General features: G+C 38.9%; 1 protein-coding gene across 1 annotated transcript; it reads left to right on the top strand.

The window, feature by feature from the left end:
• The first annotated feature begins 232 nt into the window (after positions 1-232).
• LOC134670500 (zinc finger BED domain-containing protein 4-like) lies at positions 233-2,974 on the top strand. The gene has a single exon (XM_063528318.1). The coding sequence runs from the start codon at positions 817-819 to the stop codon at positions 2,749-2,751; it is 1,935 nt and encodes a 644-aa protein (XP_063384388.1). The 5' UTR covers positions 233-816; the 3' UTR covers positions 2,752-2,974.
• The last annotated feature ends 20,119 nt before the right edge of the window (positions 2,975-23,093 follow it).

The raw sequence follows: 23,093 nt of genomic DNA, 5'->3' as shown, positions 1-23,093 counted from the left end.
GGCTCGGGTAAAATGGAACGGCAAGTTTTTTGTTTCTTGCTTATATTTTTAACAGAACGTTGATTATTGAGTTTTTTTTAATGATACCTGAATAGATAGATAAATAAAGTTTAAGTTTAAATAAAAGTTGATTTATCTTTTGACCTATTTCTATTATTTTTTACCGTTATAAGTTAAGTGTTCGCAATTCCCCCACTCTCCCTACTAAAAGAATAACATTAAATGAGATACATAAAGGCACATTAGGCACAGTGCTTAAAAAATTAAGAGTTATTTGCTAACATTGTTGTGTGTTGTGTTGTGTACGAGTGAACTTTAAACCGTAGGTAAGTACGTAAACTAAACATTATTTTGTGTTTTAGGTTATTACGATAGATTTTGCGACGACTTTTAAAGCTTTTTATTTAACGATAGGTGGGTTGGGTACTAATATTAAATGAATGAAAGTAAATGACTTATTTGAACTTTATGCCTACTAGTTAAAAATCATATTCAAATGGCAGTAGCGATATTAGTAATAGTAGTAATGGTGGAGACTATTTGGAAATTAATTTAAATATGAAAACTAAATACTGTTTTCGTGGGTTCGTGTTCGTTCAACAAAGTTCGTGTTGCTTTGGATCTAGAAATTGTTGTTATTTTATTTGATATGAATTGTTAAAAAGGCAAGAACATCAGAAAATTACTTAGTTGACTTACTTTTTACTTCGTTGATTTGATTTGATTTCCTTTTGTTTAATGTTTGATATTTAAAATGAAAATTTTATTTTTCAAAAGATACCTACTACCTTGTTACAGGTACATTTTGCATTTGCAATGCCTAAAGTAATAAACCCTATTTGGGAGTATTTTGAAAAAAAAAATTCACAACCATCTAAGGCAGAATGCAAGCTCTGCAGGAAAACAGTGTCTCTGGGAAGTTTGCAACCTAAGCTTCAAACTATTAAAGGGTTAAAACTACATTTATCGAAATATCATTTGACAGAAAACGAACATTTTTTAATACAAATAGATGACCTGAAAAACCAAGCAGCTGAAAAGCAAAATAATTTAAAATCAGCGGGCCCTGTACTTCTTGAAACAGACAAGAAGACTCAACCTACGATGCAGCAATTGCTGGCGAATCCGCCAAAAGCCCAATGGCCCCATGACCATGACATAACAAAACGCATAGATAAGGCTATCATGGATTATATATTAGTTGACATGCAGCCTTATAACACTGTGTCAGGAAAAGGATTTAAGCGCTTAAATTTTGCGGACCCTGCAGGACCAAAAAAATATAAATTGAAATCTGAAAAATTTTTTCGCACCCAACTAATGCCGGAAACTTTTGAAAAAGTTAAAACTAAAGTAGTCAATTTGCTATGTGAGGCCGAGTGGATAAGTTTTACTACAGACATTTGGTCAAATCCTACTAAAACTTGTTCACTTCTGAGTTTTACGGCCCATTTTGTGCACAATGAACAACGACCAAAAGTAATCTTGGGTGCATCAGTTTTAGAAAATGACCACACGGGCGACTATATCTCCGAGAAACTGAAAGAAGTAGTCGAAGATTATAATATAGGCTCTAAAATCCACCTTGCTCTTCGCGATAATGCTGGGAACATGGCCCGTGCTACAAGGGTTGCGGAGTACGATTCGTTGGGCTGTGTGTCTCAGACACTACAACTGGTGATTCATGACGCAATTTTATCGGTGCCAAACATAATAACAATACTAAAAAAGTGTCGTAAAGTAGTCGGACACTTTCATAGAAGTGAGCAGGCACGGAGGTATTTAAATACTTTCCAAAAAACTTTAAATTTACCAGAACACACCCTATTCCAAGACGTGGAAACACGTTGGAACAGCACGTACTTAATGTTGTCACGGTTGATTGAGCAAAAAAATGCGATTAATCTATACCGTGTCGAAAGGGGCTCAATCAATGAAATTAATAACGAAGAATGGACGACGATGCAAGATGCTGTCAGTGTATTGGAATGTTTTTATGAGGCCACATTAGACATGTCGTCAGATGCATCATGTGTCTCCTTGGTGATACCTTTAGTAGCCATGTTAAGTGGAAAACTTGCGTCAACTAGCGGGCAAAGTCAGTTTGTAGCGTCGGCAGATACTGCAATGTCAGCAGATATAGAAAACAATGAAAGTGATGCTCTTCAAAATTGTGCTGCTGCTGAGATGAAAAGCAAGTTGTTGTGCTCACTCAATCATCGCTTTTCATTCATACGAACATCGAGCCCCTTAATTTGTGCAACATTGTTGGATCCCCGATTCAAAACAAAATATTTGACCGAAAACGAGGTAAACGGAGCCAAGACTAAAATTTTTGAAGTTTTACAATTAGGTACACCGGCAGGACTTGGAGAGCGTCAGGGTGGAGCGTCAACTTCAGTTAGATCCGTCAATGAGACAAGTTTGTGGGCAGCTCACGACTCCATCGAGTCTGATGACGACCCAATGACGGACAACTCACTTGAATCGTCACTTGACAATTATCTGAGAGAGCCAAGGCTGCATAGGAATGCAAATATCTACGAATACTGGCATTCATCGCCTTACCAACTCCTGCGCCCTGCAGCAAAAAAAATTTTGTCGGCTCCACCAACAAGTGTGGCTAGCGAACAGCTTTTTAGCAGGGCTGGTCAATTGTACGACGAGCGGCGTCACAATTTAACTGGCCACAACGCTGAAAAGTTATTGTTTTTGTGCTATAATATAGAACTATTTAATTTTGATTATTAATGTCTTTTCGTCGTCTTTTATCAGACCCACTTGCACCAACCAGAGTTAAAAAAATAAATGGTAAACCTCGCATTTACTTTTCAGTTTCGTACATGGCGTGATGAATCCTAAGTTAGCTGTTTAATTTTTTAACCCTGGTTAGCGCAAGTGGGCCCGAGAAGAGTTTTGTATGTTTTTAGTCAGTATTTATGAAAATACAGTTTTTTTTTGCAAAATACGTATTTTTTCTTTCTTTTTTCAAATTCTCGGTCTCGGTCTCGGTCTCGGCCGAGAATTTCATTTTGTCTCGGTCTCGGCCGAGACAAAAAAAGTGTTCTCGGTCGGACCTTATTTGGACGTATAAGAGCAATTAATTACAGAAATGTAAATCCCGACGCAAACACTTTTATTTATTCTTTTTTTAAATCTATAGTCCTCTCAAATATCTTGGCTCCACAGTCCACATCAATGAACTGTGAAGACAATGACGGAGGAACCCTAATTAATTTAAGTAATCTGTTCTTGACAACGTGACCTCAGGATGAGAAAGAAAACTAAACTGGCCCAGAAATTTAAATACGCCGTCATCGTCTTCTGTCCCCTTGTCCCGTCAGGACAAAATTAATAATAGAGATATTATGCCGAAAAATAACAAAAAAGCAAACTGTAATCAATGTGCAAAAAGTTATACGACAGAAGCAAGGGATCCATGAATACATTTAACATAGGGAGTACAAGAGATTGAAAAATGCCAATTAGAATTACCCAAATTCGAGAAAAGTATGTTTGTATAGGGAATGTGCCCAAATAATAAGTACACTATTATTTAAACGCGGCATGCCATTCAAATAATATTAAAAAAATATTATTGCTATAACAAAATCACGCTGCGACTTGTCTTGGCTGGGATGTAAAAGTCATAAAATATTAATGAAAAAAAATTTTATGACTAGTAATACGATTGCAGGTACACAACTGGTGTAACATCATAAACAGAATTTTAAATGGCAAAATTGAAGAAAAATATATTTTTAAAATGCATACTTCGCACGATACTGCATATAAAAACCGGCCAAGTGCGAGTCGGACTCGCGTTCCAAGGGTGCCGTACCTACATTACTAAATTTTTAACAATATATTTATATATATATATATAAACGCGAGTGAATTGCCTTTAAAAAACCCGTAGGGGCCGGATCAAAAACTAAGTAATTGGTTCGACTCACGCTTGACTACATATTTCTAATAGGTTTTCCTGTCATCTATAGGTAAAGACCTATTTTTTATGTATTTTTTTCAAAATTTTAGATCCAGTAGTTTCGAAGATAAAGGGGGGGGGGGGAGGGAATGGTCATTTTTTGCCTATTTTCTTGAATTACTTCTTAACTGTTTATTCTAAAATTATAAAAAAAATATGTTTGAGATTCTTACAATTGAGCTCTTTCATTTGATATACATATAAACCAATATAGTTTGAAAAACTTTATTTTTTGATTTTCTCATTTACCCCCCAAAAGTGACCCCCATGTTTAAAATTCATTTGTTTACGTTACATGTCCGTCTTTGGGTAACAAACTTACATATGTGTACCAAATTTCAACTTAATTGGTCCAGTAGTTTCGGAGAAAATAGGCTGTGACAGACGGACAGACAGACAGAGACAGACGCACGAGTGATCCTATAAGGGTTCCGTTTTTTCCTTTTGAGGTACGGAACCCTAAAAATACAAAGCGCATCGTTTACGACAAAAAGCAACATAAGATTAAAAATAAATAATGTTTAAACACTTTCTTTCTCTAGTTTTATTTTTATTCTCCTTATTCAAGTATTATTTGTCGTAGTCACAACACTAAAGAATACCGATATCGACAAGTTCCATTCTTGAAATCCCTAGTCTAGACTGTCAAATAACTCACAAATTATAAAATAAAAGTTTACAGCGCCACAACTGTGGTAAACGGAACTAACACAAGGGCACTGTCCCATCTGTAGCTAGCTACGTATCATTAGTCTAGGTTCTCAATAATATGGTACGACGCTCTTATTAGGTACGCTGGTAGAAGAGTGGTCGATACATATTTTTGAACAGTTGTTTACACCCAAATTTTTACAAGTACACTTGACTGCTGTATTATTTACTTAGGTATTTAAAGTGACTTTAGTGTATTATGTTTCTATCTATAATAAAGAATAGATATATGTACCTATCTATAGGTAGATACATACGAGTATGCCTGAAGTGGGTAAAGTTGGTAATCGATAATTTAATCTCTAGTCCATTACCAGATTTCTATTAGTGATTCACTGTATTTACAGAAAATTACAAGGAAGTGCCGTTGCAGAACCACCCGGCGGTTTGCAGTGACCGTTCACACACAGCGTCTGCGCTCATCAGGATACCCGGCTCCAATGAACGAGATGGCGAAAGGCGGCGCTTAGAGATGGAGGAAGCGGTCTTCGACAGATACATGATTCAACAGTGGCGGGGTCGTGGCAATGTAATGTAAATTTATGCTACGGCCCCGCCACTAATAATAAATGAACTTTTAAAATAATGCACAGTATTTTATTTATTTACGGCATCACGAGATTATATTTTTAACTAGACGATGAATGTTTATAATAAACAACCTCAACCACCAACTCAACCTCACCTCAACAATCAATCTTCTATTGAAGCCTTGTTTTGTTTGTAGTTCCATGTTAAAATTAATTGTTTACATTCCGTAAAGAATCTTCTAGTTGTTTTCTATTGTTAAACTTGAAACGTTCGAACACTCCATTTACACGCGGGCTGACATATTTTGTGATTGCGTTCATTACAGAGTCGTAATTATCTTTTTCACTCTCGGAAAATTTTAGCGACGTTGGGACTATTCTGGCAGCTTCCATTCCTAACATATTTCTCAATAGGGGCCCGATTTTACCTTATCTGCGGCATTATCTTGCCCTGAACCCACCAAGTAGTCCTCAAAACAGAGACGCTATAGCCGCCATTCTGTTGCCGCATTGGCAGCTCGCAAAGTTTGGTGGCAGCTTGATGGAATGCTCCATCTTTAACAACTTATAGAACTTTTTGCACGTGTTTCACAATATATTTCTGCTTTTTTATAGACTGCGACATGTTTTATTTCAATAATACACTTCTGTAAGAGTAACTCGCTTTATTAAAAACTTGTAAATGTTGACACAGGATCAAAGATAACATAGTGTACTGAACCACAGATACACAACAGTCATCTTCACCAAGCCTAGAGTCCATCATATATTACCGTTAATGACAAAGACAACTTTAGCTGTATAGACAACTCGCGATCAAAATTGAGTCCAGCGGGCGCAGCACGGTTCCATTTTTATCTACTATCACTATGCGCGTCCCTATCGCACTCACATACTTGTTAGAACGTGACAAGCATGGTGACAAGGGATAAAAACGAGACCGTGCTACGCCACCAGGTTAGTATTATATTATAATTTTAAAATCAAGACATTTAAAAGATTATTTGCGAAAATATGTGACTGTTTTCACAATTATTATGACAGATTTCAGAACGAGATTTTAAAATATTCAAATTTTGACACACTGCCAGCACAAAGCTCTTAATGCAAACCGTTACAAGCTTGAATGCAAAATAAGTCATAGGCAACACCATGCCGTTTCTAAGGTATGAGCAAATTACCTACAGATGTCCAAATTTCCATCAAATCCTAATAGGGACAGAGAGAAAGAAAAGGCAATATCGCATTTGCCAACATTGGCTGTGGCACTGATGCCCAACAATGGGCCTTTGTGTATTTTGGTACCGTTCGTTAAACAACGATAACATTCATTGGCCAAGTGGGGACAAGTATCGAATTTATCAACATTGGCTGTCACACTAAGTGCAGACAAGCAGAAAGTGAATTTGAACTGACGACTGCCGACGCCGAATAATATAAATACATGTTAGAACGTGAAAGGCATGGTGACAAGGGATAAAAACGCGACCGTGCTACGCCGCCTGGGCTCTATGTCCAAAAGTCAAAACGTCCAAGGAGTCAATATGTCCAAAGGTCAAAACTTCCAAGGAGTCAATACGAGTATGTCCAAGGGTCAAAACGTCCAAGGAGCCAATATGTCCAAGGGTCAAAACGTCCAAGGAGTCAATATAATTTAAATTTGGATCTTAATAAAGGAGCTACTGAAATCTATCGAATGTGCTCATATTTACCGCTTTTGCGTAAAGCTTGGAATTCAATTGTACACAAAATGCCAGAGGATGAAGCAATGAAACTATTTGAAAAATATTTTAGAGATGAGTAGCTCACAAGTAAAACCTTAATGTACCTTAGTTGTGCAGGCCAGGAACATCGCACCAACAATGCTCTAGAAGGGTGGCATGCTCGTTTAAATAAGAGGATGAAGAATAGGCCAAATTTATATATTATTATATTATTCATAAATAAGCTACGCAAAGAAGCTAAATTCCAGAGCAAAATCATTTCCGACGTTTACTTCCAAGGACTTCCAAGGATACACCCCCTTGACCCTTGACCCTTGGACATTTTGACACCTTGGGTATATTGACTCCTTGGACGTTTTGACCCTTGGACGTGTTGACTCCTTGGATATATTCACTCCTAGGACGTTTTGACCCTTGGACATATTGACTCCTTGGACGTTTTGACCTATGGCCATAGTGCCCTGGAAGGTATTGATTTACCTAGCGGAAGCAGTTATAAAGTTGACCCAAAAATTTTTTATTAAGCTATGAGCTTCATCACATATGTTCCTTGAGTAATTCTAAGCATTTCAAGCCTGGGAGGCAATAAGAAATGTGTGTCTACTCGGATTTGTAATGTATTCAAACTTTCAACCCCTTTTTAACCCTGTTAGGGGATGAATTTTACAAAACGCTGAAATTACTTTTCCTGTCTTTTAATAATATCCCCAAATACAAAGATTCAAGTCCCGCGTTCGAAATTTTTTTTGATATCCATACAAACTTTCAACTCCTTTTTCACCACCTTAGGGGATGAATTTTCAAAAACGCTGAAATTAGTTTTCTTGTATTTTAATAATACATCGTTTTACGAAGTTTCAAATTCCTAGCTTAAAATAAAACTTGAACCCCATACAAACTTTCATCCCCTTTTTAACCCCCTTAGGGGTTGAATTTCTCAAAATCGCTTCTTATCTCTTGTACACTTTATAAATGTAATCTAGTGTGCAAATTTCAACTTTCTATCTTTTGTAGTTTCGGCTCCGCGTAGCAAAAATCTCCAACCAAATTTTTCACCTTTTTACGTTTTTCTTGTAAAATTACTATGAAATTGAAACAACAAATATAAGCAATGAATTCTACGTCTTTGGTTTATACGAAAATGATACCAAACTTGCCCTAGTACCCACCAGGATCAGAGTAGATTTTTTTTAAAGATGACGGATGGCGGCCGTCTTTGTACCCCACCCTCCCCCCCACTTCAGGCTAGAAATGCTTAGAATTACTCAAATATCAGATGTGATGAAGCTCATAGCTTAATAAAAAATTTTTGGGTCATGTATGGCAGCGTTACATAACTGACTCCAGTAACCTCCTGCAACCAAAAGATAATCAATAGCAACTATATTCTCATATTGGAAACGTAGGACAATGACCTACTAAACACGAATGTCATATTTTTAACAAAATGACATATACTCGAGCATGATGATATTGATGATATAAATGTTACGTTTCAAACGTAGCAAAGGCAATTTCCTTTTTTTAGTTTGATACTCACAACGACACCTAGCGGCATTGTAGTAAAACAGGCCGTACAGGATTGTTTTCAGCGCCATCTGTCCGCATCAAGAGGTACTCGATCACCTAGTCGCGAGCTGTCATTCTATGATACTTTATGGTTATTATTTAACATTAAATATTTTCTTTAAGATGAATACTCAATATCGTTACTCTTTTAATATTTAATTTCTAAATATTGTTACATCGCTTACACTGCCTGGCAAAATTCCTTGGCTCTGGAGCATGGATCTAGGTTTAGAAAATAAATTAAGACAGGAATTTGATTTATGGAACATGACGAGCACTTGGATTGCAACAACGATGTGAACCAGTTCGGCGTTGTAGCTCTAGGGCTATGACCGCGAAAATCGAAGTTCGCAAATTGCGGGGATTTTTCTCTGTCACTCTAATTACACCTGCATTGGAGTAAAAGAGAAAGATCCCCGCAATATGCGAATTTCGGTTTTCGCGGTAGCCGCTCAGGTTCGATCCGTTCGGGAGGCATCCCTCAAAATATGCACCCACACTTTTAGTAGCGAGGTAAGTCGCAGTAAAAATGTTTAGTGTTAGGAGAAATATAGCCCGGACTCTGTAACGTTCGTCTATACTGCTTTTTTTTTACATTTCTTTGTTACAGCATGCGAAACAATATGGCGTCGCACACTAAATCCCTGTAAGGGACACTCAAAAAATATTTCTTTATGAATGTCAGCAGTGTAGCACCAATCGCTTCACTTAAAATCCGGGTAAGCAATTATGATTTTACTGTATAAAGTGTAGTTTTCCTTTTCGTCTTTGTCCATGTGTGGCAAATGATCACGTGGCAATCTATTTAATTATTGTCTAGTTAGTTTTCTGTGGAAAATAGGGCAGCAAATGCACTCGTAAAGACAAGGTCTGACATGTGCGTAACCTCAATCCTTTTGATATTGGGTTTTAATATGTGTTTTTTTCTTTAGCTTTAATGCCGGTCCCCACCCTGGGCTCTTTCTTCGGACACGTGTCGGCGCTGGGCGTTGCTGTGGACCTTGGGCTGGAGCTTCGTGCTGCTCAGCGCGACGTTGGCGAAGCAGATAAGCAGCCACCTGGACACGTGGCTGACGGTATCACCGCGACTTTTGGCTGTCCCCCCTGCGCGCCTCTGGAACAGCACGTGGCCACGGCTTCACCGTCTTCTGCTACGGACACGTGACTCAGGTGTGGTCAGATCTAATTTGTTGTTGGCTCTTTCGAGCTTGTGATTTATGTTGCGCATCGCGACGTTGGCGTAGTAGATCAGCAGCCACTTGAACACGTGGCTGACGGTTTCACCGCGTGTCACCGCGATTTTTGGCTGTCCCCCTGCGCCTCTGGGGCAACACGTGATCACAGCTCGTCTGCTTTCCACAATGGACACGTGATTAGGTGTGCTAAGTCCATAAACTTTAATTAGCTTCACGCAATAGTGGCCTTTTAACAGACTTCAAGTGCTCAGTGCATACTTAGTGAATAAACTTAACAAACTTTAACTAGGACTGCGTAACCAGTCCAATAGCATAGCGTTCTTAGTATACTCGTTCTTAATAATAGCATAAGGTTATCTTTTGTAATGCCTTCCTGTACTGTTTCTTTATGCAAAACATAAATATTATAAACTGTATCTCGAGCTTAAACAATAGTTTTCTTTTATTTCTCATCTTAGTTTTTACCTTTCTTGTAGGTACGCTCTACAGCGTGCTGGCGCCCATTATTATCTCACTCTTTATGTCTGAAATTAATTTAGTTAGTAAATAGATTTTTTAGGAATAACACAGACATGTAGTGTGACAATAGAGCGTCAGACCCACGAACCCTGAGTACCACCGATAGTCCATGGCTTATGAAAACCAAAAACACCTGTTACAAAGTGTTAATAGTGATGTCCGGGGGATCGAACCCGGGCCGCATGAGGCGATCCCGAATACACCGACGCGGATGCTTTCATTTGAGATGGTAATACAGAATTTTCTTTTGCAGACAAGCTCGGATGAATTACCCACTGATGGTAACTTGTTAGACAAACGTATCCAGGAGTCTTCTCGTGAGAGACATTTCACATCAAAAAATATCATTGATAATATTGATAGTGATTTAAGTCACATTAGCAATTCTCCAATGAATTTATCAAACCCGTATCATTTTAACCATAGGATAAAACAAGAAGACTATTGTACAAAACCCACTAATATTGAAGAAAATCCGCGACCCCCAAAACATAAAGTTATTCGTGGAAGGGATTATTGGTTTTACTGCGAAAACTCAGTACTAAATTTGGCACATTTGTTTAGATAGGTACCAACTACCACACCTACGAAATCGGGGTACAAGAAATTTTAAGTCATCCAAAAAAAGTGTTATGAGAAATGTTGGAAATATAATTATAGTCCATGTCTATGCCGTACATTAGCTGTAAATTATTTGATCTGTGGTCTTTCTCTTTACTCTCTGGCTCCTCAGCCGCCGAAAGGCCCGTACGGCCCGTAAAGGCCCCTTTACATATTGGGCCAACGCAGGCCAGTCCAAGAGACGCAGCCATGCGGTAGAATAAGATTAGGAATAATTAAATTAAGCCATAATATTTTAAGAACATCAAGAAACAACTTCTGGGCAGGTACATGAAGCTCTTTGATTACATTAAAAGGAAAATTATGTAAACCTGGACTTGTGTTACTCGCATAAGTAATAATTTTGTTTTTCTTTTCTAATAGTTTTTTAATCTTCATTGGACATTCTTTTTATATAGCCAGATGAGGACCACTGCAATTAACGCACGGGATCTCTATTGGATTGCTACATTCTTTGTAGAAGTGTTCACCTGAACATATAGCCATTGCACACTCGACAGAGATTACTGGTCTAAAGGGCATAGGTACGCACCGATTGCAGATGTCATGTCTCTGAAGAATGAAGTATGAAAAAATAAGAAAAAATTTGCATTTTTTTAACGACCATGACATGAACGACGACCGCTATTTTAAGATACGGCCTGTAATGGAAAGGGTTCCCTGAAACTGCTTACAGATCGAGGAAGAAGGCCGGTTTAGCATCGATGAAATGATGATCATGGGATCATCATATGGGATTTATATGGATAAGGGAACTAAAGCCGGAAGTCGACGGCAGTATATGCCCAATAAGCCGAAAAAGTGGGGATTCAAAATATTTGTACGAACCGGTGTATCAGGTATTATTTATGACTTCCTGCCTTATGCCGGTGATGATACCTTTCGGGATATTTCATTTAACGATGACGAGAGCAGATTAGGCCTTGGAGCTAAGGTAGTGTTGGCTCTTTGTAAAACCATCACAAAAAAAAAACATCAATTGACTACTTTGATAATTTCTTTACCTCTCTGGAGTTGATCCGATACCTGCGCCAAGAACTGGGAATATTTTTATTTCGACTTCCTGAAAGCGGCGAGAAAATGGGGCGTAGACCAGCGAAGAAACGACGTGTACAAAGTAATCCAAACTCTGACGAAGATAATGAAAGAATTCATCAATTACCTTCAGGAGAAGGAGAAAATTCCGCGTGAAGACAATTCAATTAACGTATCCTTCGAGACATTCGCCGTGTGGGCTTCAAGCGTCGGATTGTCCACGACGTATTCGAATCTCCAGGGGATGGATACGGTAAAAGATTTAGAGCAGGTGTTCTTCAACCTCTTCTCAGAGATAGCGATCGAGTTCGAAGAAGCAAACGATGACCTAGTCGAGGAATTCTGCTCATTGCCGAACACGGGACGCACATGCATGTCATCCACGACTGCGCGTACGCCAGTAACACCTGCCGTTGCCGATTTATTGACTACATCAAAGATTTCGAGCAAAAAGATACCGAAAAAGTTGTTGAAAGTAGCCAGCAAATCATCAGTCAAGATCGACAACTTGAAAAACACGCCTCAGAACTTAAAACGGAAACATCAGGAATCGGATCACGAAGACATGAGCAGCGAAGAGGAGATAGTTAGAAATGGCCCAAGAAAAGTCGAAGAAAGTAAGCGACCACTCAGATCAAACAGCTTGTATGCACCAAAATCAGTTGGCTATTGTCAAAAGTGGCGCGACAATAAAATTGTGACATTGTGCAGTTCGTTTGCGGATTCGCATCCTGTTGAATCTATAAAGCGTTACTCTAAAGAGGCCAAGTTAAAAGTTAATGTCGACTATCCCCAAATAGTAAAGCAATACAACATCACCATGGGCGGTGTCGACTTGGCTGACATGCTTGTGGATTTATATCGATCTGATATGAAGACTAGGCGTTGGTATTTGGCCATAATCTCACAGATTGTGGATATATGGAATTTAAACGGAAGGCTGCCCGAACCGAAATCAATTTTTTTTCGGATCTAATTGAAAAAGCGCGTCACCTCGAATCACCCGAAAGGGCGGAGAAGCAACCAACTAAATCCGACAAAGCCGAACTTCCAAAAAAGAATATTGAGAGGTGCTAGTACTATCGCCGTACTATTGAAGTTTGTAGACTCCGGTTGCGCCAAGAGCAACCAAAGGCCGACGAAACAGCACCAGCGTCAGCCCATCACAAGATTCATTCGTTAGGTAGTGGTCTAGCCTGGGAGACGGCCTCTGCTATCCTCAATATTATTCTATGTAGTATAGTTAAAACCAATAAAAACACTGATTACCATTTGGCGTCTTACTGCATTCTCTACATTCTCCAGAACCAAATGAACAAAATATAGTCAAACAAGCCGATCCGTTTTCTAATAGGGCAAAAGAAGTTAATTCCCATCATCCCAAATGATAACGTGTTGTTGTCATTTCAAGCAGCCTTAGATGGGACCGAGGGCCTTGCCGCAGTCAACCGGGTTAAGAGTTAACCCCAAAAAAAAATCCACAATCCCTTTGATTGGGGTTCACCATGCGGGGGTGCTCTTTGTAGAGAGGCTGGGCTGTTCATCAGTCACTAGTGGCCAAACCTGTGATACCGCCCCACCTCACAGTGTACATAGGGCCACAGTTTAGGTATTGGGGATCTAAGCCTCTGCACTTTGTGGAGCTTTTGTTCTCCCTAACTCTAGGAATACTACCTAATGGCAAATAAATCTAACGAAACAACTCTTGAAACCGGCCTTTTTCAGGGCCGACACGACAACAATATTTCTTTGCATGGATGTCAAGATTTTATTTCTTTCTTTCGCGGCTGCTGTGGAAGAGAAATATAGACGTAAAGCGCAGAACTCTGAGAGACATTACAAATCCCTTTGATATGCCAGACGAATTCCGGCATATATACAGAGTCCGAAAGGAGGTGGTATTCTATTTATGTGGGAAATTAAACGCCGACCTTAAGCCTCACAAGGGTGATGGATTGCCAACTCATCTCAAAGGTATAATATTGCAGTATATCTTGGGTAGGTACAGTAGACTGCACTCAAGTGAAAAGGTTTCCTCCACCACTGCTACATGGAGTACAATATCTTAACCGTAAAGGCGTACACTTAATGTACAGCTAGTAGGTTTTAATTATAGTTACACATAAAAAGTAGGTACTTAAAATCCTAATCACAGGCCACAATATTACATACAATTAAATCAAGAAATTTATAAACACTATGGAAAAATATCACAGACTTCTTTGAAGGGAAAGCATAATCGTTGGAAATATCAAATATCCCAGTCTCCAGTTCTATATTATCTCTTTAATAAATAAATAGACAATCTTTGCAGCAAAAATGGAGTAAATTTAATGGCCCCTGGTGTAGGTAATATTCGTGCAAGGTGTTTTATAGCTAGGTAGGTAGGTTCATTTTAGTATTGAGAGTTCATCAGTAACAATCAACACCTGTAGTTGAGCTACCTTTAAGCTCGATTAAAGATTTAAACAAGATCAATGAAGAAAACATTCAACTTTACTTGGGAAACGTCATCAGGCTCGAACTAAGATAGGCGCTTTGAAATGGCATACCCGACTCTGCGTGCAGCTCCAACAATCACTACAGAAGTAACGGAGTACGTACATTTCAGAAATCATAAGTGAACTTAGAGACCTGAAAACTATACAAAACGACATTTTATTAAGATTGTGATTCACGCCATTTACCAAGACTTCTTTACCTGGCGACATCAATCTACCTTTAAGCTCGATTGAAGATTTAAACAAGATACAAATATGGCTCGACAATGACGAAAACACTCCACTTCGGAAACCTCATCGGACTCGAGCTACCAGAGGCGCTTTGAAATGGCATACCCGACTCTGCGTGCAGCTCCAACAATCACTACAGAAGTAACGGAGTACGTACATTTCAGAAATCATAAGTGAACTTAGAGACCTGAAAACTACACAAAACGACATTTTATTAAGATTGTGATTCACGCCATTTACCAAGACTTCTTTACCTGGCGACATCAATCTACCTTTAAGCTCGATTGAAGATTTAAACAAGATACAAATATGGCTCGACAATGACGAAAACACTCCACTTCGGAAACCTCATCGGACTCGAGCTACCAGAGGCGCTTTGAAATGGCATACCCAACTCTGCATCCAGCTCCAACAATCACTACAGAAGACCCAAACCAGCAAAAGAGTATTGAACAGATCTTGCTGCCGGCCCGGATCCAGAGGGCGAGTTAAATTAAAAGCGCTGCGACTGCAAACCTCTGTTGGTCTTTTAGTAACTACAACAACGACTACGGCTTTCGAGATGAATAAAATAAAAATATTAATGATATCACTTTTTTGTGTCATTATATTAATCATTCTTAACATTAGTTTTAATTTAGTTAGCCGGCCTACCGCTATTATTAAAAGATAACGCAAGTACATGGGGGCCTGGAATAAACTTTGAAATTAAAACCTGGTCTGCTGCACTAAATGCCGTTCGCTCTGCATTTGCTGCTTCACATGGTGTCCATGCAGGTGAAAAATATTCGTGGCCAACCGTGTTAGTCATATCCAAGACGTCATTCCTCCCGACTCCTGGCATCATGTCAGAACCACCGACAATCCAGCTGACTGCGGATCGCGTGGTTTACTTCCCCAAGACTTGGCCAACCAAACTTGCTGGTGGCACGGGCCTGATTGGCTCAGACACCCCACTGAGAGCTGGATTAAGTCAGTGCTGACGCCAGATAGAGATGTTCTTCACGACGAACAAAGGATTACAGTCCTCGTAGTGTCCAATGACAACTCACTAGTTGACAATTTGTTAGAGAAGTTCTCGTCACTAGGAACACTTCAACCCGTCTTAGCGTATTGTCGCCGCTTCGCGAACAACGCGAAGGACCAGAGAACGACCAGAAAGTTATTACGCGGACTTTTGACACTTCTCGAAGTAAAGCATATATATAGTAGTGCACTGTATATTATAATTGATTAAATTTTAATAAAAAATTCAAACTGTCAGAACCAATGAAAAGCCGCAGATTACAAAAGCTAGAGCCTGAGTATAAAGAGCTGTTAGTAGAGAGACAAACAAGAGTGCATAAAGCTTCAAGTTCAAGTGACGAATATCAAGACTCATTCTCTGAACTACCGGGATCTAGCTTAATCTCTAAGACTACATCGCAAACGGTCCAGAACGCAAAATGCCTACATCATTTTCCGTCGTTTTATCTTTACGTCAGCGATGTCGACGGAGCCCCGCTCCCGCGCCCGCGGGGCTCCTATTCTGTGCAGTTTGGCCTTCGGCCATTTGAAGATAACTAACGAACCTACCTGTGTGATATAATGGTCATTTTGCGTTCTAGACCATCCGCGACTATACCATCTCTAGTATTCCACTTGTTGGACTTTCCAGTTTAAACAGAAGTCTGATTGATTGCACCATGGCAACATTTGAGTTTGATGACACAGTGCAACAATCGACCTTCAAAGGTGAACAGTTTTATGAACAGCATAAAATGATGTATTTTTGACAGAGGTAAAAAAAAAAGCAGTCGCTGATGATTCTCGTGCGCTTAGTGCAACAGCGCTGCTTTGCTCAGGAAATCGAAAAGATTTTCAACAAGCTTTCGAATTCTCTTCCAAAGGCGTTTAGAAAATAGTCCCCATTCATAGACGAAGCGGGTCTCTTTAAGGGTGGGCAGTCGCCTGTCGCGAGCTTCTTCATCATCAGAACGTCATCAGACTTGAGATAAGATAGGCGCTTTGAAATAGCATACCCGACCCTGCGCCTGCGTCCAGCTCAACAATCACTACAGAAGTAAAGGACCCACGTAAATTTCAGAAATCAAAAGTGTACTTAAAGACCTGAAAACTACACAAAACAAGATTTTTTTAAAATTGACATCATTTACTCCACTTACCAAGACGTCTTTACCTGGCGACATCAATCTACCTTTAAGCTCGATTGAAGATATAAACAAGATACAAATATGGCTCGACAATGAAGAAAACACTCAACTTCACTTCGGAAACCTCATCGGGCTCGAGCTACCAGAGGCGCTTTGAAATGGCATACTCTGCGTCCAGGTCCAACAATCACTACAGAAGTAACAGACCATAGCCATTTAAACAGTATCGAACAGATTTTGCTGCCGGCCCCTAATTTTAAAGTGTTTTTGGAAAACATTGACCCCAAGGACAGGCTAGGGAATAAAAGCCCTATTTGTTAAAATCATTTACTAATGACATAAAAGGTGTGACGGGAATTCAGAGTAAATGCAAATGAAGTTGCAGTATCTTTTAAACATTACAACACGGGAATAGTTTTACGTTTTTAGAACTAAATAAAATGAAGGCATACATAAGCGCAACACGAATTGAGAAGACTGGCATTATAAGGTTTGTTCCAGCTAACATTTCAAACAAGGATCTATACGGTAAACTGAGCTTTATTTACGAAATTATAGCTGTAGGACGCTTCACAAAGAAAGTAGGACAAGATCGCGTTCCACAGCAAACAGTCAGCATAACATTCTTATCCAATGTAGGTATTATCAGACAATGTGCAATATGATCCATTCTCCTATAGATAGAGTATTCGAATTTATTCCGCCACTTCAACAATGTTTCAAGTTTAACCACTCTGCTCGAGTGCAGGGCTGCCAGATCGTATAATCAAGTTATTTTCATAATTTCGTATCCATGTCGTATAGTTGGTCAATCGGATCCAGAGGGCGAGTGTTAAAAGCGCTGCGACTGCAAATCTGTTGGTCTTTTAATAACTACAACAACGACTATGGCTTTTGAGATGAATAAAATAAAAATATTCATTATAGCACTTTTTGTGACATTATATTAATCATCTTAACATAATTTATTTTGAATTTGTTTACTTAAAAAAAAGAGCATATAACATATTCTTATGGAATGTGGTAGACTAAAGAACGCAACAAATGGCGATCAAGTATCAGGAGGGCCGACCCCAAATAGGGTATGCGCCAGGAGAATGATGATATGGTATACCTACCTAAACTTTTGGGTGGCCCCGCCATTGGCTTCACTATGGAAATATAAATTTTTCGCGACCAACGATGAATCATGCGGCAATTGATAAGGAAAAATAATACAAACCGAAATAGTTATTTACGATACAAGTGCGGAATAGAGGAAATTAGAAACGAGTGGCGATAAATTAAAACACGACCGAAGGGAGTGTTTTACATCGACACGAGTTGCGAATTACCTATTCGTACGTGTATCGTACAACGTTTTACAGTTGGTACATATGGCGCACGTGTATCGTAAAACGTTTTACAGTAGGTACATATGGCGCACGTGTATCGTAAAACGTTTTACAGTAGGTACATATGGCGCACGTGTATCGTACAACGTTTTACAGTAGGTACATATGGCGCACGTGTATCGTACAACGTTTTACAGTAGGTACATATGGCGCACGTGTATCGTACAACGTTTTACAGTAGGTACATATGGCGCACGTGTATCGTAAAACGTTTTACAGTAGGTACATATGGCGCACGTGTATCGTAAAACGTTTTACAGTAGGTACATATGGCGCACGTGTATCGTAAAACGTTTTACAGTAGGTACATATGGCGCACGTGTATCGTAAAACGTTTTACAGTAGGTACATATGGCGCACGTGTATCGTACAACGTTTTACAGTAGGTACATATGGCGCACGTGTATCGTAAAACGTTTTACAGTAGGTACATATGGCGCACGTGTATCGTACAACGTTTTACAGTAGGTACATATGGCGCACGTGTATCGTAAAACGTTTTACAGTAGGTACATATGGCGCACGTGTATCGTACAACGTTTTACAGTAGGTACATATGGCCCTTTAAACTTATGACATACGCACGAAAAGTGCTATTTTACGCACTAGTGCTAGGGGAAATACCTACCGTAAAAATATTTTATACGGGGTGGATTTTTTTAACGCCAGCTGGAAGTGCAGTTCTATAGATAGAGATGACGAATTTTACTCAATAGAAACTTTAAGTAACCGTTAACTATTACTAAAGTATTAATTATTTTTGCAGCGAGAAGAACAGGCAAACATAGCTACTTTTCTATCAGTTCCTCTATTACTGAAGCAAATGCACACTGTTCCCGTAAAAGGAACCAGAAGACCGTGCAATCCTTCTAGATTGGAAGCAACGCGTTTTTAAGCTTGGTGCCATCTATATCGGACATTCAAGGCCACTTCTGTGAACGGAAGGCCACATTGCACGAAAAAAAGTGCCTGTTCTTCCATATTTGGTTGCTGTTGGGGCTTGCTGGCGGGATGTTACGCAGTATGATTTATTAATCCTTAAATACTTTTAAAATTCTATAGGCATTAGACTTACTATATTCAAAAGATTGTGCCCCAGTCTGGATGTTTATCCAAATAGTATAAATACTGTGTATATTTAAGTTAATAAAATTTAAAGTAACTCATGTCGTTTTAAAATACTAGGTACCTTCGGTCGCGTTTTAATTTATCGTCACTCCACAAAATACCAACTTTCAAGATAAAAGATTTAAAAAATATATACCTAATATATCACCAGAGGCACTTGGAAATAAATGTTACAGCCGAAAATTGGAAACATTGGAATTGACAGGCAATGAATTAAACTCAAGTACAGTAATTGTAATGGATAATGCACCATACCATTCACGTAAACTGGATGAAGCACCTAATAGTATTAAAACAAAGAAAAGGCAGCAATATCTGCAACCTTAAAAAACAGCGTTCCGAGCTAAGGAAATTAAGCAGCTACTCATTAACTAACAGATACAATATTTTGTAGTAGACGAAAAAGCTAGAGAAACGAAGCATTACGCTAATAGGACGAGCCCTACCTCAGCGAAGCTCAACGCCATTGGGATGTTCGAAGAAATGAGAGGCTTTAAAGCGATGAAATATATCAGAACTAAGAATAAGGGCGCCCAAAATCAACCTAACCAGTGCTTAAATTCAGACTCTGTTCTGAATGGTCTGGTAGATATTTTGACCTATTAATTATGCCTATCTTCAAAGGCAAACAATGATGATTCCTGTATTAGGAACACAGGAGCAGAAGGAGTAGGTCAAGCGTCTCGAGACTAATTCCAACACTATACAAACAAAAGCTCGCAATACGGTGGAGCGGTACTTCGGGCAACTGAAATCAAGATGACGATGCCTGGCCTAGAAGTTGAGGTACTCCCCTGTGATGGCAAGGATTGTCAACAGCTGTGCTGTATTACACAATTATTGCATCGAGGTCGGGGTACCCTCTCCTTTTGACTTTTGCTAGAAGAACGAGTAGCTGCCGAGTTAAACTGAGGCTGGTAGGTGCCGATGTTGAGGTATCATGAGGTCGTCCGAAATCGGCCTAACCAAGGCTTTAATTCAGACGGCTCTGGGTCGAGCTCCCGTGAAAGACTAATAATACTGCTGCAACAACAAACTCAACAAAGACAATAAGCGTCAAAAGTGGAAAATAGACCAGGCCCTCCGGAACTTTACCTATTAACATTAACGTTTCAAGCCTCATTCATAGTGGCGTCAAGGAGATACTACAACTTCTGCCAGCAGATAGAAGATAACGAAGATGATTGCATTAAGGGTCTTACTTATGTCTGATAATTCAGTATAGATTCAGAAACAGCATAATGTAGCTCTCATCAGCGAAAGAAATGTGAGACAACCTGCCTTATTCATATACGCAAATGACGTGACCGCGCCAAGAACCGATCGTAATGGTAGGAGACTTTCGGCTTGAAAATTAATCGAAGTCATTAACAATGACCACACTTTAAACCCAAAATTGACCGGGTGCCGTTTTAAATCAATTGCTTATATCGGAAATGGTCAGCAGATGATATTTATAGCTCTTTTGATTTATAACTATTGTAACAACAAAATTTTAATTCTATAGCGTGTGACTTTGATTTTAATTCTGTACGCCCACGCGTGCGTTAGAAAGGGATATCACGCCTTGTGAGAGTCTTCCTAAGAGTCAACTTATGATAGGCGCGTGTGCCGCCATGTTGTATCGCGTGATCGCTGAGGGCGCTGCGCGCGAGTTAGTTCGGTAGCCGACACCTTTGTGTAAAAACGTATGCGCGTATCCGACCCTACGACCGATCATAGCTTTGTTCAATTGCAACAGTTTTAGTATTTTAATGTGTAGTGGACTGTGTTGTATCGTAATCCGTGTACTTTAAGTTTAATAAACTGCTTTTCACTTCAGTGCCGACTATTACTATACCCACGCCCGCTATAATTCTTCATTTTTCAATATTAAACTTTATCCTAACTTAAGAATAGTTTTTTATGTCATGACATTTTAATTGAAATTGACTGCGCATAATTTTAATATTTAAATGAAATCTCAGATATAAATTTTATTATTTTATTATATTTTATTATTGCTTATCAATTTTATTTTTATCAATTATCAAATGCTCAGTTAATTTATTTTTAATGTCTAGTCATGGATCTATAAATTATATACCTATTTTTATTGATTTTAGTTTTAAGTTTTGACATTTTAATTAAATTGGACTGCGCATATATTTACAGTGTTTTTTATAGTATTGCATTTTAATCTTTTAATAATCAATGAATTTTATTATTTATTATCAAATGCTAAGTTTAATTTAATTGTAATGTCTAGTCATGAATCTTTATGTTATACCTATACCTAATTTTATATATTTTTAATTTTATCTTAAATGTATACCTATGGATCGATGTTGTCTGGAATAAATGATTTATTATTATAAACCGTATGTGACCCATCTTCGTTTGATACCCTTATCGTCATCTAGTGAGCGCATTCGTATTCACGCAGAGCCCTATCGAACTAAGCTTGGTCCGTGTTGCTATATTAAAAATAATTTAGGCTTCTTCCTACATTTTGGTTCTTTTTTTTAATCGAAAGGGGTTTGTAAATTAAATTCAAATATTTTTTTCATTCGCCGGCGCGTTGTATTCCATAGTAGTCGAAGTAAATTAAAGAAGAAAGGTAATGTTTTTTTTCAAAGTCACCTAGGATCGCACGAACTCAGTTCGGGCTGTGGCAACTCTGCCATTTGGTCTGTCATTATTCCTGTCAAAATGATGGACGAGCATTTTCGTTGGTGGTGTTCCTCAAACAAACAGCCTTTTCAGGCGACTTTTAACTCCATCGGGAGACATCTCCCTTTTGAGTGAGTATTTTAGTGATTTTTGCGACGGGTTTTGTGTGTAAGATTCAGTTGAATAGTGTGGTGATTTTTATTTTCAGCCCGGGCGAAATACTGGAGCACATGCCGCCCCAAATTTAGTGGCCTTTGAGGCCATGATTTATAGACCTCGCTTGTGTCGACATATGTTGCAAAGCACCTTTTGCGGGCCATTTTTCCACAGCGAGTAAGTTATTATTTGTTTTTTTTAAGAGTTAACCTTCCGCCGCGCTGGTCAAATGTTAACCTTGACCTGACGCGTGCCGTTCCAAATTCGAAATTATGTATGTCTGGACTCCATTTTGTTGCAAAGTTATTTAGGTTCCAGCGTTGCTAAAGCGTTGTGTACTCTTGTCTTACTATTCGAAAACTTTTCTAGGGTCTACATTTTACCTGTAAATCCGCCTGGCGCGGGTTTAGTACCTCCTTGTGTGCCCGGTGGACAGCGTTGACTGGTGATCGGCGGGTGCTGCCTTGGCCTGTACCTGAGAGGTTGACGACGTGGCGGTGATGTTGGTACTCTAAACTCTACGGACAAGGTCAGCTCCTTCCAACCTTTAATTATACTTCTACGGCGCCCAACATTATTCTAATTCAATTGCAAATATTTGAGTAAAAGTTTTCAACCATAAGATTTTAGCCGCTAAACCCACATTCGCTCTCTCGTCCCTACTGGAGTCTCAGGTTAAATAAAATTAAGAGATAGATTAAGATAACTGCAGTGCATGCAAGGCCCTTAAGGCCCGGGTAATAACTTTCCTTTGTTTTCTATAATAGAATAAACGTTGTAATTACAGTGGTTGTATTTTCTTTTCTCTCCTTAAAATCTTTAGTATAGCTACCTTAAAATAATTTTGGTAACACTATCGATCTAAAACCAACGGTTGTTCTGGCACCTTCAGATAATATCCCAACGATAATAGGCAACAAACAAAAAACCGCGCAGACTACCCAAAAAACGGGGAGGGAACCGCGCGCAAAAAAAATAAAAACAG

Source organism: Cydia fagiglandana, chromosome 14 (assembly GCF_963556715.1).
Source record: "Cydia fagiglandana chromosome 14, ilCydFagi1.1, whole genome shotgun sequence".
Classification (NCBI taxonomy): domain Eukaryota; kingdom Metazoa; phylum Arthropoda; class Insecta; order Lepidoptera; family Tortricidae; genus Cydia; species Cydia fagiglandana.
Note: the sequence above shows the minus strand (reverse complement) of the source record. Positions and strands in the feature narration are given on the sequence as shown.